We start from the raw sequence: 16,118 nt of genomic DNA on the forward strand, positions 1-16,118 counted from the left end.
CTTCTTACTAATCTTTAGCCCCTCCCAGGAATGATCCCTTTAAAACTGTCATAGATACTGATAGACAGCTCAATAATTAACAGAATAAAACTTCTTATTCCACGATGAGTCAAAGGAACAATGCATAGAACAATTCTGTAGGTTTTCTCTTTTCCCCTACTCTGGTACTAACTGAAAAAGAAGTCATTATCATCTCAATAGCTGAATTAATTAGCTTTCACTCTGAGATGGTAACACAATATTATCATTTATCATTTAAATATGGGTACATATACTGTATTTATACTTATGCAAATCTATCCATACACATACCTCTGCCTCTGTCTTGCTCTTTCTTGTGCATATTCAACAATGCTCATATCAGAAAAGTCATTTGAAAATGAATGGAAAGGAAATTCACTGAGGAACAGAGCCTTCCTGGTAATGAAAAATGAGTAGAGGAAGAGTTGGCATCGCCATCCGGGGAATGTGTAGCACCAGGGGAAATCCCTGAGGTGCCAGGGGAATGGCTATACAATGATACTTTTATATGAGTCCCTCAATTGTGCAGAATTTCGCACACCCTGCTTTTCTGCTTCTTTGTACAGGTGGAACCCATTTACTCCACCTTATTCCCAAGGCATACACTCATACGTGCACATGCACATGTATGTGTCAGACTCCAGTGACTGATACTGGTAGCCACTGGTAGGAAGCCACCTATTACTTCAAAACCAATAAAATATTGGTTGATATTTTAAAATATTAAGAGTCTCCAAGTTTTTTAAATAGCAGCAAACACACAGAGCTGAGTAACTAGAGATCTTTATACCTAATAAGTCCTAAACAGAAACAGCTTTTAGGTCTGTCTCAGCTTACATAGCACTTATTTCGTGCCAAACCCTGTTCTAAACCCTTTGCAAAATGGCAATTCGTTCCCTATTCATAGTAATCCAATGAGGCAAAGGAGACTGAGCTACACAGAGGTTAATTTGCTCTGTCCCACAGATAGTAAATTGTAAAGCTCAGATTTGAACCCTGATAGGCTTAGATCAGACTCTATTCTTTTAACCACTATAGTATACTATCCTGTCAGTAAGGAGTTTACATTCTTAAAAATTATCTTGAGGCATCCATCTCTCCAGGTCTCATATAGCATGGTAAGTGCCCAGACCATAACAGAAGCTCGTTACCTTTACCAATTTGAGTTCATAAATGAGTACTTTGCAGTAATTGTAGAAATGTTAAGGTGAAAGGATAATTTATCCAATTATTCATGTATATTTTGTTCTTTTCCATATATTCCTTTTTCATTTTCTTCCCACTACAAGAGGGTAATCATATTTTACGTTCACTTGCCGGAACAAAGTTGAAGTTTTCTACCTCTAAATAACTCTTGCCTATGGCGTTTGTTTTCAATTCCTTGTTGAAAGGGTTATACTGGATCATCTCAAAGATGTTGAAGGCAGAGGTCAATGCTTTTAGAATTGGGGGAAGCAAAGGCAGCTTAGCTGGAAAGAGGTTTGGAGAACTTTCCCAGAGCATGAGAATGGGATGAATCTCACAGGTTCTATGAGTATTGAATCAGCACCTAGAAAGAGCCTCCAGAGAGGCGACAGACCTTTAAATGGGATGGTTGGGATGAGGACAGGAAGACACTGAGAATCATGGCCTTGAAACCCTGGGGTAATATTTCCATGCTGAACCATGGCCAAGTTGTTCACTTTCAAGGGATCAGTTCAAAGTTAGACACGGAGTATATCAACAGGTAACAAAAGAATCCACCCTGTGTAAGACTCCTGATATTTGTGCATGATTCTAGGGGAAAGAACACCCCAACCATAGCCCAAATGAAATTTCTCCTCAGCCAGGAAGGTTATGAGCTTGGAAAAGATTAAATATGATTTAGAAAAGTATAGAAATATGATATGCTGTACACCTAGTCCTACCTTTTCCAATAACAGAGAATTTCTGAAAAATTACACATAAAGCAAATCCAATAGAGGTGACTACCTAAAGAACTAAGTGAAAATGAACTAACTGAAAATGAAAACACAACTTGTCAAAACTTATGGGATGAAGCAAAAGCAGTATTTATAGGGAAATTTACACCATTAAAATGTGTATATTGATTTAAGACTTAAAATCAATAATCTAAGCTTTCACCTTAGGAAACCAGCAAAGAAGAACAAATTAAGCAAGCAAAAGAAATATAATAAAAAATTAGAGCAGAAATCAATGAAATTGCAAGTAGAAAAACTATAGAAAAAAATCAATGAAACCAAAAGCTTGTTATTTGAATAAATCAATAAAATCAATGAATCTCTAGCAAGGCTAACCAAGAAAAAGAGAGAAGACAAAAATTACCAACATCAGAAATTAAGGAGGGGCCCCTCACTACTCACCCCATGGACTGTTATTAATAATGCCAAGCCCCACGAATTTGATAACCTAGATGAAATTCCTTGAAAAATACAATCTACCAAAACTCACAAAAGCAGAAATTGCTAATCTGACTAGGTCTATACTGTTAAAGAAATTGAATCAATAATTAATAACCTTCTAAAACAGAAAGCACCAGGCCCAGATGGTTTCAGTGTTTTATTCTAGCAACACTTAAAGAAGAAATAATAACAATTCTCTACAATCTCTTCTAGAAAACAGAAGCAGAAGGAATACATCCTAACTTATTTTATGAAGTCAACATTACCATAATGCCAAAACTATATAAAGACATTATAAGAAACGGAAACTACAAGTCAATATCTCTTTTTTCTCATTTTTCTACTTTAATTTCATTTATTAGCACTTGCTTTTGTTTATTTTTATTTTTGTCTAGCATTGCATTTTGAGTTCATTATAAAGATCAGTTCATGCGGTGGATTTTGGAAGTGATTTCCTTTTGAGATGGATATGAACTGAGCTTTTCATCAGCTTTTCCCAAATTCAAGCCTACCTTGAAACACCTGGACTCCAAGCCCAACAGACAGTAAGTCAGTCTTACACACTGGAGGGCCTCTTGGGCAACTCTACTGAGGAGGAGATCCTTATTGGCAACTAGTGGTTCATTCAGAACCACTGGCAAGGGTAACTTGGCCATGATGAAGTTGGCTTGGCACACCTTGACTAGGACAGAGGTAGCTGTGCAGATGGTTGATAAGATGGAATGGAACTTCTTTAGACTCCAGGGACTGTACAAGAACAGCGTGCTGCCATGCACGCAGCTGCACGGGGCCTGGGAGGACTCTGTGCAGTGGAAGACAGAGGTTTGCAAACTGCTTCCCACATCTATCACAGCACCTCCCAGGCTCTTAAAAGCATTGCCTCCAAACAGACTTAGGAGTTTAAGCTTTAAAAGATCGAGCTTCCTAGGAGATACGAGGAGGGGCATGCCACCTCCCCACCATCAAGCCTCCCACTTCAATACCCCTCCTCAAAACTGCAAAGACTGGAAAGATGAACTTCTCTGGGGGCATTTCTCCCTCCTTCCCTTGCCCTTCTCTGTCTTTTCTTCCAAGATTATGGGGAGGGAAGATGATTCTGCAAAAATAAACAAAGGCTATCCAAATGACAAAGAAGAAAAGAAGAAATACAAAAAGCCAAAAGCAAAAATAACCCCAAACAACAACAACAACAATAAAACCTCTAGTGGTTATTAGTGGCTGCCTCAGGGGACCTAGGGAGAGGGGAGGCGCAGGGCCTTTTCCCCATGATATGCCCTTCTTACCATTTGACTTGGGAATCTCGTAAGATCATTGCTCTGAAAAAAAATGTTTATTAAGTCATGAAGTAGTCTAAAGGAGTAGAAAGCAAAAATCCACTACTGGGCGTCTGCTGGGAGAATGAGGACAGGATTATGATGCTCTGCTGGACGATGGCTTTCCGTGGCCATTTCTACCCTAAGGCAGGCAAACTCCCAAGAGCTGGTGGCTTACGCTGACCAGACCCTGCGCCTGGCATCCTTTCCGGACCAGGTTCTAGATTCCCAGTTAGGAGAATTCCAGCCATGGGAGGTGCCTACCGGCCGCTTGTAGTTGCCTGGGCCCAAGGGAATTAGTTTGCTCTGTGAGGTTAAACCCTTACCTTCTAGACAGCTGCTTAAATGATTATTTTCATTTCTTTCTCACTCTTCTCATTCAATAATTTATGCTTTAGAAAGTTTCTTTTAGTCATCACTTACATATTTACATATTACTAATATATTTGCTTTAAACTTTTTTTTTCCGTTTAAATCGAGTTTTCATCATCTTAGTTGTGTCTTGCCTTATCGCTTATATATTTATTTGAAATGCCAATTCACATCTACTGGAAATCATCCTTTTACCATTTCCTTTTTCTGAATATTCTTTTAGATATTATTACATTGATTTTATTTTTTTAATCTTTTTTTGTTTGTTCGCGTCACTGTTTTCTCTTCGTGTCTGTTTTAGTTCAGTTATATAAACTGTTTTCTTGCTTTTGCTGTAAAATGGCAGCTATGAGGGCAAGAATTTTGTCTGATTTGCCACCACTGTACTTCCCATGCTTAGAATAGTGCCTGGCATATAAGTTGGTACTTAATAATATTTGCTGGATAAAGGACTGAATTAATTATCAGGAAGAGGGAGAACTTAGAAGACAATGTATGACCCAAATTGTTATAATTATAACAATAATAAAACGAGAATTCATTTAAAAAATAAAAATGCTTGATGCTTAGTGAGCACTCATGTGTGCCAAGTACAGAGCTACGTGTTTTAAAAACAATGTCTCATTTCTTTTTTCTTCACAACAAACCCACTGATAATAGCAATAATAGCAGAGATTTATTGAGGATTTATCACAGGGAAGAACGGTGTTAGTTGCTTCACACACATTACCTTATTTAATCCTCATGACAACCAGTAGTTAGTTCCCTATCTCAAAGGGTTGTCCTGAAGATTAAATGAGTTATCACGTGTAAAACCTGCACACAGTAATCACTTGACACAGGTTATCTTTCATGGTCACCACCATCATCGTCACCATTGTTATCGTCACAATTATCATCTCCTCCTCCCTCTCATCTTCATTATTATCCTCATTTCACAGGTGAGGAGTCTAAAGCTCAGAGAGGTTAAGTAACTTAAGACAGCTAGACAGAGAATCAGCTGAGATTGGAATCTAAATTGTCTGTCTTCAGAGTCCCATCCTTCCCACGATGTTTATACCACTTACTACAAAAGGCTTCCAATGCAGTGAAATAGTTTGGAACCCCACTTTGCATCATTCTCTAAGATAATTTGACCCACAGAGTTCATTAAGATCATTCTTAAATTTTATAAAAATCAGACCTCCCTTGATCTCCAATAGGATTTCAGTAAGTTTATCTGTAGGTCAGGGCTCCTCAGGTTTTACAAATGTCCATAAACAAAGGATCCTTTGGAAACGCTGCCTCTATTCTATACTAGAATGGTTTCAATAATTTTGGAAGCCTTTCTAAAACTTTAGAGCTAAGTCTAATGCTGGTTCACTATCTTATTTAAAAATATATGCAAAAGGACAGTAGCGTTGCGCATTCCCTCAGACAGTGCCTTTTAAGAATTCTAGCATTCTCTCTCTGATATGTGTAGACTCTCCTGACGCTGAAATGAATGTGACAGACACTGACCTATTTGGAAATGCGGCCATTTGAAATTTTCAGTTAGAAGCTGATCGGTTTTGTCGGTTGGGGTTTGAGGTTTGAATCAAAATTCATTCATACATTAGCACATTTCCATATGCCGCACTGATAACTGAAGGGGAAGGAAAGCTCTTGATTTAATCTACTGCCAGGCAAATGGCAGTCATTGTCACTCTACATTATGCTTCTGTTCTGCAGTTATTACCTTAAAAAATTGAAAACTACAACTTCTCTCATTGACGCTGTAAATGTTTATGACAAATAAAACCACGCAAATTAAAATATTTCTAATGGAACCAGATATAAAGAACAATGAAATCACGAAATTTAACAATGTTCTTTGTTTTACTTCTAAGTTTTTTAAAAACTTCTCTTGCTCTGTGTTTTTTTTATTTGTTTTAAATATCACAGGTCTGACAGATCTGCAGTGAATTCCTAAAGCAAAAGAGCTGGCAAGATCATTACATATAATAATCTTATTTAATTCTCATAAACACCCTGTGAAATAGATAATATCCCCATTTTGCAGATTTGTGGCTCAGAGAAGGAAAGTATTGCATAGACTCAGGATTGGTTGGCTTTATATCCACTACACCCTCCTTCTAATCTAATGCATATCCTGTACCATAGAGGTGGGAAAGTAGAACACAACCTTTTCCCGACTCCCTTGCAGCTAACCTGGTAGATATGATTTAAGTTTTGCTGTAGAGATGCCCTTGTAAGACATTTGGAAAGGGGAAATGAGGCTAGAGCTGTGCCTCTACTGCTTCTGTTGTTTCTACTGGCAAGCAGGATGGTGGAGTTTTGCTATGGTAGCATGCTGGTTTCCACTTGCTAGCTTTGAAGGCATTGAGCGGCAGGCAGCATGCAGGGCATTCATTATTTGTAGGTGCAGCTTTAGCAGGCAAGCCATGCCTCTGGAGCCAGTAATGGTAGTGAAGGCAGCTTCCTGATCTCTAGATGGCAGCTGAGGTGGTGTCTTCCTGGAGCCAATGGTTTCGTGATGGCCTCTTGAGTACCTCTTTTCTTGATTGCAGCAGAATAGTAACCTTCCTGGCAGGCCAGTTCTGCACTGTGGCATGGAGCATCTCCTGGAGGCTCAGATAGAACCTGTTACTCTGACTCTTCCAACTTCTGCGTTAATTCCTTTCTGCTTGAAATGTTGGTTCCTGTTTCATTTCACTGAACTCCAACTGATAAATATTAAGGAACTTGCTTATTCAGCCAAAAAGTACACAGCCTAGATTCAACGTGTGCTTGTCAGACCCCAAAGCCCAAGCTCCCTTTGATGGAAAGTTACAGAGTGAAATTTGCTTTATATCTGCTGAGCACAGATATCCAAGAGATGGGGGTGGGGGTGGGGGACAAAGTTGGCTGAGCAGCTCTCTTAAGACCAGCCAGGCAAGGGGTGCCAGTTCTTTCATATGTGCTCTACCCTACTCTACGCTCCTCTGGTTTTCATTGCAGCCCCTTCCCCTTTCTCCATTCACTATGCTAAGACAATTTTCATCTGTTTTCTTGAAAGAACACACAAAGTGCACAAAGGAGCCTATTATTTATTGGCTGACCAAAGCCTAAACACCCTAATCCCAAAGACTAGATAAAATTTCTTCAACTTGGGAGGAAGCAGACAATTAAAGAGTAAGTCAAATGTTAGGCACTTAAGAGGGGTCCTGAGCTCTGTCCCTGCTATGCCCCTCTGCCCAGACTGAATTCTAGGATGGGTGGAACAAGAGACAATAGAAACTCCATGTCACTTGGGATCCTAGAACAGAGAGATTTTTGTGTCCTTTCCTGGGTAGAGCTGGGGAGTCTCTCAGGAGTCCCCGCGTCCAGCATGGCATAGAGCAGATGGAATGGCTGTGTGGTCTCTCTGTATCCAGGTGTCCTAGCACAACACTGGGGCAACATCGGGGACCCCCACACATCTGAGCAGAATGAAGCAGACAGGCAGGGCCAGGAGTGTGCTCAGGACCCTAGGGGTGGTGCCACAGAGACCTTTCCCACTAGTGTCTGAAAACCAGATAGGACAACACCCCAACAGATGCCAGACTGTGTCAACAGCCTGGGGACAAGAGCCCTACCCAGTACCCAAATGCTCCGCAACATTAAACTCCAGAAAAGGTCTGGAAGGGATGAATAGAATAATGCTGGAGTGAATAAAACAAAGTTTCCACCAGGGCTTGAGATTGCATTAAGTTCAATTATATAAATTAAGGTGGCATTTCTTGCACATACGGGCTATGGGTTGAGTGTTGTGCTCACTCACTACGAACACTCATGTGAATGCTCAAGAGCATTTGCTTTAGAACAGGGGTCAGCAAACTATAGCCAACCCGCTGTCTGTTTTTTATTTTCTTGCCTATTTTTGTAAGTAAAAAAGGAAAGTTATTTTGCAAGTAAAGCCCATCTGGTATGTGGCTGCATTTGCACTATACAGTTGCAGATTTGAGTAGTTGCAACAGAGGCTGTGATGGTGCAAAGCCTAAACTATTGACTTTCTATCTCTTTATAGAAAAAAAAAGTGCTAACCGCTGGTGTAGAACATAGGCCCTGCCTGGTTCCATTTCGTCCCCTCCCTTGCATAATGCTTATCCTTTTGCTGACACCATGGAGGTGAATTCTCAAATCAAAATCAGTGAAAAAACTCTGGCTTTCTCTGCTTTTAAAAATGTGTTTATGACCAAATCCAGCTTCTTCTTTCTAAATTTCCTCAAAGATCAGTTCTCTTCTGACTACTTTCTCTGTTTCCCTGTCTCCTGTGAGACTTTCCTGCTACACTTTCCTGGTAGCCTCATATCTCTGACTTCTTCTAAGTCCTTAATGGGCTTTTCCTCCTCTACATGCCTTTAAGGTTGGGTTGTCCTTGGCCCACTGGTCTCACTCTATTCACCCTGCCATGCACCAGAATTCTTCTTAAGAGGACTTAGTTTTGCTAAATAATTCACTTCTAAGGAGGTGAGCCATCCAAGGTTACTGATCTTACAGGTTTATTCTCTTGGCTTAGATAATACCGATACCTTAATACCTAAATGGAGCACTTGATTTTCTTCTTTTAGCCACTGAATTAGTCAATATTATCCTTGAGCAAATAACTCAAGAATAGAATGATCACTTAGTGGGCATTAAAAGGCACCGTAGCCTCGTGGTCAATCATATAGACACTAGAGTTAGATTTATGAGTTGTAGTGTTGAAGCTCCATCCCCTTATAAACTGGGAAGCCTTGGGTAAGTTGATTAACTTCTTGTGCTTCAGTTTCCTCTTCTATAAAATGGGCACAAGGTGCTCAACATTACTAATCCTCAGGGAAATGTAAATCAAAACTACAATGAATATCGTTTCACTCCATTTAGCATGGTTACTATCAAAAAAGCAAAAGATAGCAAGTGTTGGGAAGGATATAGAAAAAAAGGAACCTTTACACACTGCTGGTGGGAATGTAAATTAGTACGGCCATTATGGAAAAAGTATGTATAAAGTATGTATAAAGTTTGTATAAAGTTTCCTCAAAAAAGTAAAAATACAACTCTAGTATGATCCAGCAACCTCACTACTGGTTATATTTACATTCCCACTGCTGGTGGGAATGTAAATTAGTACGGCCATTATGGAAAAAGTATGTATAAGGTATGTATGAAGTTTCCTCAAAAAATTAAAAATACAACTCTAGTATGATCCAGCAACCTCACTACTGGTTATGTGTCCAAAAGAAATGAAATTAGTATGTCAAAAAGATATCTACACTCCTATGTTTATGGCAGCACTATTTACAATAACCAAGATATGGAATCAACCTACACGCTCATAGTGGATGAACGGATAAAGAAAATGTGGTATATATGCACAGTGAAATACTATTTGGCCATAAAAAAGAATGAAATCCTGCGATTTGTGACAACATGAGTGAACCTGAAGAGCACTATGTTAAGTGAAATAAGCCAAGCACAGGTAGACAAATACTACATGAGCTCACTCATATGGAATCCAAAAAGGTGTTCTCATAGAAGTAGAGGGTAAAATAGAGGTTAGGAGAGGATAAGGGAAGTGGGGAAGTGGAGACAGGGAGCAAGTGGTCAGTAGGTACAAAATTACAGTTAGATAGGATGAGTAAGTTCTGATGTTTATTGAAGCATAGGATGAATAGAGTTAACACTAATGCATTCTACATTTCACAATAATACCTACTTTCCCCAGTTGCTGTGAAGACCTGAGAAAATGTAGAACGCCTGCCATAATAATTAGCATGCCATTGGTGTTAGGTCTGGTGGAGGGTAAACAGCTGGCAAGGAAGTGACTAAGGGCGGAAAGTGGGAACCGAATTGTGCTAGGAACCAAATTGCAGATGGGAACTGTTTCCTGGTGGGAACATACATAGTAAGAAGTCCCCAGTGACCTTTAACTGATCTAGAGCTTATTACCATCTAATTAGCATAACATGGGTGGAGCCTTGTGAAGAATTCTGGGGAAGACAAACGGGTAGAAAGGGAAACTGTTACATAACCAACCTGTTAGGTAACCTGTCATGTGATCTGTTATATAACACCAAGCTGTCAATCACCCCAAAAGGCTAGGAAACAGCAACCAATCCTGCCAGGAGAAAGGCGGGACAAGCTAGTGCGCATATAAAAGACAGGGTGTACTCAGATGTCCTCTTTCTCACTGACCCAGTCCACCATCTGTAGAAGGTATTTTTGCTTGTGTCTTTTTGTGTGGCTTTACTTTCACTTCATATAGGTTCTTTCTCTTTCCTTTAATAAACTGTGGGGGGTGGCTCTGTGTCTGTGATCACTCAGTCATTGGTTCCACGCGGTACCATTACTCATTCTTGACACTGGAAACCAGGGGACCAGGGAAAATCCAGACAGATCTAACAATTTGCACTGAAATTTGTAGGTTCAAAAGTATTTGTATTGAGATTTTCCTTTTGAGTCAGATTTTCAGAATGAACTATGCATGTTCTATTCTGTTTCTCTTTCTCCAAGCAGGAAGCATGACTTACATGGGATTTTGTGTCTTCCCAGCCTGGGTTTCTAGGCTACATTTTTATCTGTTGAATTGTTCCTCTGATGACCTCATGGAAAGCAGCATTCCCTCATTCCCTGCTCCCATCTTGCAGGTTTCACAGTCATGACGCACAACCAACCTGCTTTCCCAGATAAGTGTCCTCAGGTGCCTTTTTAGATGTTATTTACCCTAGTAGTTCTCAAACTTTAGCATGAAGGGCTTGCTGAATCACAGATCCTTGGGCCTCATTCTCAGAAATTCTGATTCAGTAGGTCTGGGGTAAAACTCCCAAATTTATATTTCCTAAAAATTGTTAAGTGACAGTGATACTGCTGGTCCAAGGACTACAGATTGAGTAGCACTGGTCTACACAAAGCAAAGTGCCTTTTGGTAATTTAGATCAATGTCAACTATGTCTTGCCAAACATCTGATAATCAGCTGGACATCAACATTTATCAAACAAGCAGAAAATAATCACATTGCCACTACATTCTATGTAAATAGATTCTAGGACCATCACAATGATAACAGGCATTTATTGGGTTTTGACTATGTATCACACTTTTTTATAGGTCCTTTACACATATTAAATTGAATTTTTCATGTTTTATTTTATGACAGTCTTTAAAAACTAATCATAGCATTATCTGGATTATCTTTAAGACCATGTTACAATGACACCAGACTTATTGCCCTCCTTTTTTGTTTTTGCCCATGATCTCATTAACAGCAAGAGGAATGATTTATTTGTCAAGAGCTATGAGAAAACAACAAAGGTAAGCTTAATATGCATAAGAGGTACCCAGCTCAGGGATGGCCAAATGGAGCACTGGGTGAACCAAGGTTTGGATGAATCAAGTTTTTGAACAGAGAATGCAGTGGAAAATTGAGGCCTCACATGACATATGGTCTAGGCATACCAAACTTGAAAGCATCTGAGCTTTAGTAATATTTTGAGCAACGAAACCACATAATCTACCTTATTATTTTGTTTATGGTTTTTTAATTTTGTAAATTTGTTTTTAAAATAGCACAAGCAATTTGATAAAAGCAATTTAGGTCAACATTATAGGCACCCAAGAAATAGCTTCCTTCAAGAAAGCCTCATATATAGCTCAAGTTTGAGAAACTCCATATTATAATAGTGCTTTTAACTGAATAGTCTCTCTCAGTGCTTTTCGACGGGGGTGATTTTGCCCCCCAGGTGACATTTAGCAATGTCTGCAGACATTTTTGGATGTCGCAACTAGGGGGTTGAGGCGTCTGGTGGGTAGAAGCCAGGAATGCTGCTAAACATCCCACCATACATGCAAAGCATCCCCCACAACAAAGAATTATTCGGCCTAAAATGTCAATAGTGCCAAGGTTTAGACACCCTGGTCTATCTTTCTCTTTCATCAATTCATAGTAATAAGAGGGGTTACATAAATTATAGATATTTTTCAATTTATGAAATTTACAAACTTGGTCAGAAGACAAGACACATAGGCCTGAGATAATTAGAATATTATGAAAGATGGTACTGCAGATTCAGAGGATTTAAAGAAGGACCTCAAGCCAACTTATTCAATTTCCCATAGAAATTTCCTGTGTGAGAACTCAAGTCTGTTCATCTGTCATCTTTCTGAACTCCTGTAATAATGAAGAGTTCATTATCACCTGAGGCAGGAAGCCAGTTTCATTGTTGGAACAATTTGTGTTAGCAATAGAAAATTAGTTCTTGAATTAAGCCCCCAAACATGCCATTCCATAAGCTTCATCTTTTTGTCCTAATGTTGCCTTCCAGAGTAAAAGCCCCAGCTGCTTTTTGACTAGAGCTACCACAAAGTTAGTTCTCCTTTACTGTTGGTTGGCAGTTGGTTCCTCAGACCTACTTTTATTTTTATTTATTTAAATCCAACTCTAAGTCTTGTCATTTTGAAATTATTTTGTTTTTCTAGCAAATTAATAATTCCTTTTAGCCTTATTACAACCCCCTGCTTGCTTGTTTTTTTAATCTGTAACACAAGCAGATCTCTATAACTCTGCCAGCTCAAAAAAATTGGCACTTGATATGGGGGTTCAAGGGTAGCACTTACTTTTTATTATTTTGAATTGGGGAAGAATTAAGTATTGTAAAAATTTTTAATGTACTTTTACAAAGTAGAGTTTTATACACAGTGGCTAAGTACCAGCAATGAACAAGGATTTTCATTATGTCATTCAAAAGACATTTATTCCATATTTACTATGTACCAGGCACTGTGCTAGGTACTATGGTTAATAATAGAGGTAGAGAAGACATAATCTATGCCTTCAACAAATTTATAAGTTCATTTACTTATACAAACTTGACTTTCCAAAAATAGCTCAAGGACATTTCAAAGGCCATAAATGAGATCTTTAAAATTTTCTTTATAGATGTTTTAATTTTTAAAGGTGGTGCACAAATACTTTTTTATTTTTAAAAATGCTAACGATATCACATCCAGTTTTTAAGAATCGACAAAAGTATTGCGCAATCTGATCATTTGAACATTCAAAGGTTTGAAGTGTCCTTGAGTCATTTTTATGTGACTAGGTCCTCTGTTTATTTTGGTAGCAATCATTGGCATCTGGGAACCCCAATTTGGCACATTCTCCAACAGATTCTGCTCTAGAGACAGTTTTTATTCAGCTTTTAAAGCTAACAGAGTGCCTAATGTGTGGTAGGTGTTCTAGAAATATTTGTTAAATGAATAAATGAAACAATAAATAGATGAACCTATTAGTCCATTGTGTTCTTTCCTTTGAAGCTTTATAAACTTATTATCCATGCCCACATTGGAAGAGTAATCACATAGGACTTTATTTACATGGAGTCATTTTTATATATCATGTGTCATGTTTTACCCCTTCTAAATGGATTGTAATTTTTTATGATTCACCTATAGCATCTATCATAGATCTATGAATCTATTAAATAGCATATTTATTGAATATAAGCCATTATTACTTCCTTCTTTCTTTCTGTGTAGTTTCTTCCTCTACCTCTTAATTAACTAAAGTGCATGAAAATATATTTTAAAATATTTTTAAATAAAGTCTTTCTTCTTGATCTTCATTTTCAAAGAGATTAGTTCAACAGTTTCTTTAAAACAAAAACAACAAAAATAAGCAAAACCCACAACTAATTGAATTTAACAATAAATTCCTTTTGACTGACTACGTGTGAGGTTGTGAATAGGAAGGAAAAGGCTAACTCATATCTTAGCTAAATACTCTAACAGGCTTTTCCTAGACATCTATGACAACCCAACAAAGGTGAGGAGGTAGAAACTGAGAAGGAAAAAATGGGAAGTTATCTGGGAAAAGGGAAAAATCTAGTTCAAGGTATTTCAACAACCAAGATAGTAAAACCTTAACAAGGAGAAAAGTGCCAACCAAAGACTTACCTTTGCATCCCTCACAGGTGAGTGCATTATAATGGTATCCAGAGGCTCTGTCTCCGCAAACAACACACAGCTCATCCCCTTTGATTCTCCCTGTTGCCGTGCCCATTCGGGGCTTCTTTGTTACAGGTATCTCTGCTACCTCAGTCTCTCCCTGGTAGAGAGTTTCAGCTGGCATTCGCCTGAGTTCATATATTCCGGGAGAGTACCACTCTTCAGGCTGCTGGGGGTAGAAGCCCAGGTTGGAATAATAGGATGATGAGGAAACCTGTGGTTGAACTTGGGGAAACTGAACATTGTTGTATTGTGAGTACGGTTCCACTTCTAGATTCTGTCCCAGAGGACCTGCCACTTGTTCTGTTAGTACACCTGAACAAAAGTGACAACAAAACTGGAATTAACATTATCATTCTAGAAATCAGACAGGCAGTTTAGCATTATGGTTAGGAGTGTGGGCTCTAAGATAGGATTGAAATATTTCACTATGTAAAAATTAACAACATTTTAACAGCATATATAGTTGTAGAATTAAATGACAAATTACAATCTCAGAAAAATATCTGCGGCATAGAACACAGATCGAAGACTCATATTATTAATATGTAAAGAACTCTTGCAAGCCAATAAGAAAACGTCCAACAATCCATGGGAAAAAAGATAAAGGTCATGAATGGACAGTTTTTAGAAATATAAACACAGGTGTTGTACAAACATACAAAAATTCACTCAACCTTGTCAATAATTAAATTCAAATTGAAATTACAATATAACAGTTTTCATCCTCAAAGATGCAAAAGTTTTAAAAGTTTGATAATACACACTTTTGAGAAAACAAATGTTTTTGGAAAGCACATTGTCAATATCTTTCAGCATTTAAAACTCAAATACCCTTTAACCCAGCATAAATTTTCCACTGCTAGAAAGTTTATTTTAGAGATATGGTTGAACATGTATGAAAAAGTGTTTTTGCAAAAAATATTCCTTTGCAGCAACTTTGTAAGAACTATAAATTGGAAACAATTTCAATATCCATCTATAAGAAGTTTGGTTAAAAAAATTGTTACACCTATACACTAAAATATTTTGTAGATGTGAAACAATGATTTAGATCTCTATGTGCTAATATGGAAAGGTTTCTACTATCTGGTGCTATTTTTTAAAAGTAAACTATAGAACAATGTCTATATTCACGCAGGTATTAAAAACATTATATGTGTGTGTGTAAGCAAGGCAAATCTCTGCATGATACAAAAGGAACTACATGGAGGTTACTGTAGGAGATGATACTATTGCATTATTTTCTGGGGTAGGGGATTATACAATCTTTTTACTGTTTGTAATTTTTGCCATGTGTATGTGTTATTTTAATCATTATAAAATAAAAGAGGAGCTTTACCAAAAAAAAATAAAAAAGGATGCAGCACCTGGAATCTGTCTGTCTACCCGGGTTCAAATCCCTGGTCTGTAACTATATGTATGTGGCAAACATCTTTAAGTCACAATATTCTCTTCATAAAACAGAGAATAATAACACTTACCTCATTGGGTTGATGTAAACATTACAGGCCAAGCACTTTGCTAAATGTTTGGCACACAGATACTTGATAAATTATAGTTGACATTAAAATAGGAATGATAATTATTCTCCTCACTACCATTATTATCATTAAATAAGCCCTTTATGTATAAAAACCTCTAGGTACTAGTAAACTATCAGGTTATAAAAATGCTTCTGTTTCCTGGAAACAGAAATTATGGCTCTTTAGAACACAGAAATATTTAAATCATGTGAAACACTAAAAAGACATAAATAAGAAATAGGAGAGTATACCAATATGTCTGATTCTTCAAAGCATTGTCAGGCAACCCTAGACCAAGATTCCAACTCCATCTCTTATGAATAGTGCGACTTAGAGCAAATCACTCAAACTATTGATGAACTTCATTTTTTACAGCAGCAAGCTTGAGATGAAAATATCTATGTCAAGGATTACTCTGAGGATTGAACAAGGTAATATGTATTCACAGCTCCTCATTTGAAACTATTGGGGTCATATGTGTTCTAGAATTAAGAATTTTCTG

The 16,118-nt window shown here is 37.9% G+C and overlaps 1 protein-coding gene and 1 long non-coding RNA gene across 5 annotated transcripts in view; one reads left to right on the top strand and one right to left on the bottom strand.

Annotated features, from left to right (window-relative positions):
* NR1H4 (nuclear receptor subfamily 1 group H member 4) overlaps positions 1 to 16,118 on the bottom strand; it is a 72,524-nt gene that overhangs the window by 26,563 nt on the left and 29,843 nt on the right. For all 4 annotated transcript variants that reach the window (XM_012787636.2, XM_012787635.2, XM_012787633.2 and 1 more), the window contains one exon: positions 14,040 to 14,405. In XM_012787636.2, the coding sequence (XP_012643090.1) occupies positions 14,040 to 14,405 (366 nt within the window). The remainder of the gene's footprint in view (positions 1 to 14,039; positions 14,406 to 16,118) is intronic.
* LOC142873343 (uncharacterized) lies at positions 10,221 to 16,081 on the top strand. Its single transcript, XR_012921399.1, has 3 exons — positions 10,221 to 10,306; positions 11,357 to 11,402; positions 15,992 to 16,081. It is a non-coding gene; the product is annotated as an uncharacterized LOC142873343 (long non-coding RNA).

Source organism: Microcebus murinus, chromosome 10 (genome assembly GCF_040939455.1).
Source record: "Microcebus murinus isolate Inina chromosome 10, M.murinus_Inina_mat1.0, whole genome shotgun sequence".
Classification (NCBI taxonomy): domain Eukaryota; kingdom Metazoa; phylum Chordata; class Mammalia; order Primates; family Cheirogaleidae; genus Microcebus; species Microcebus murinus.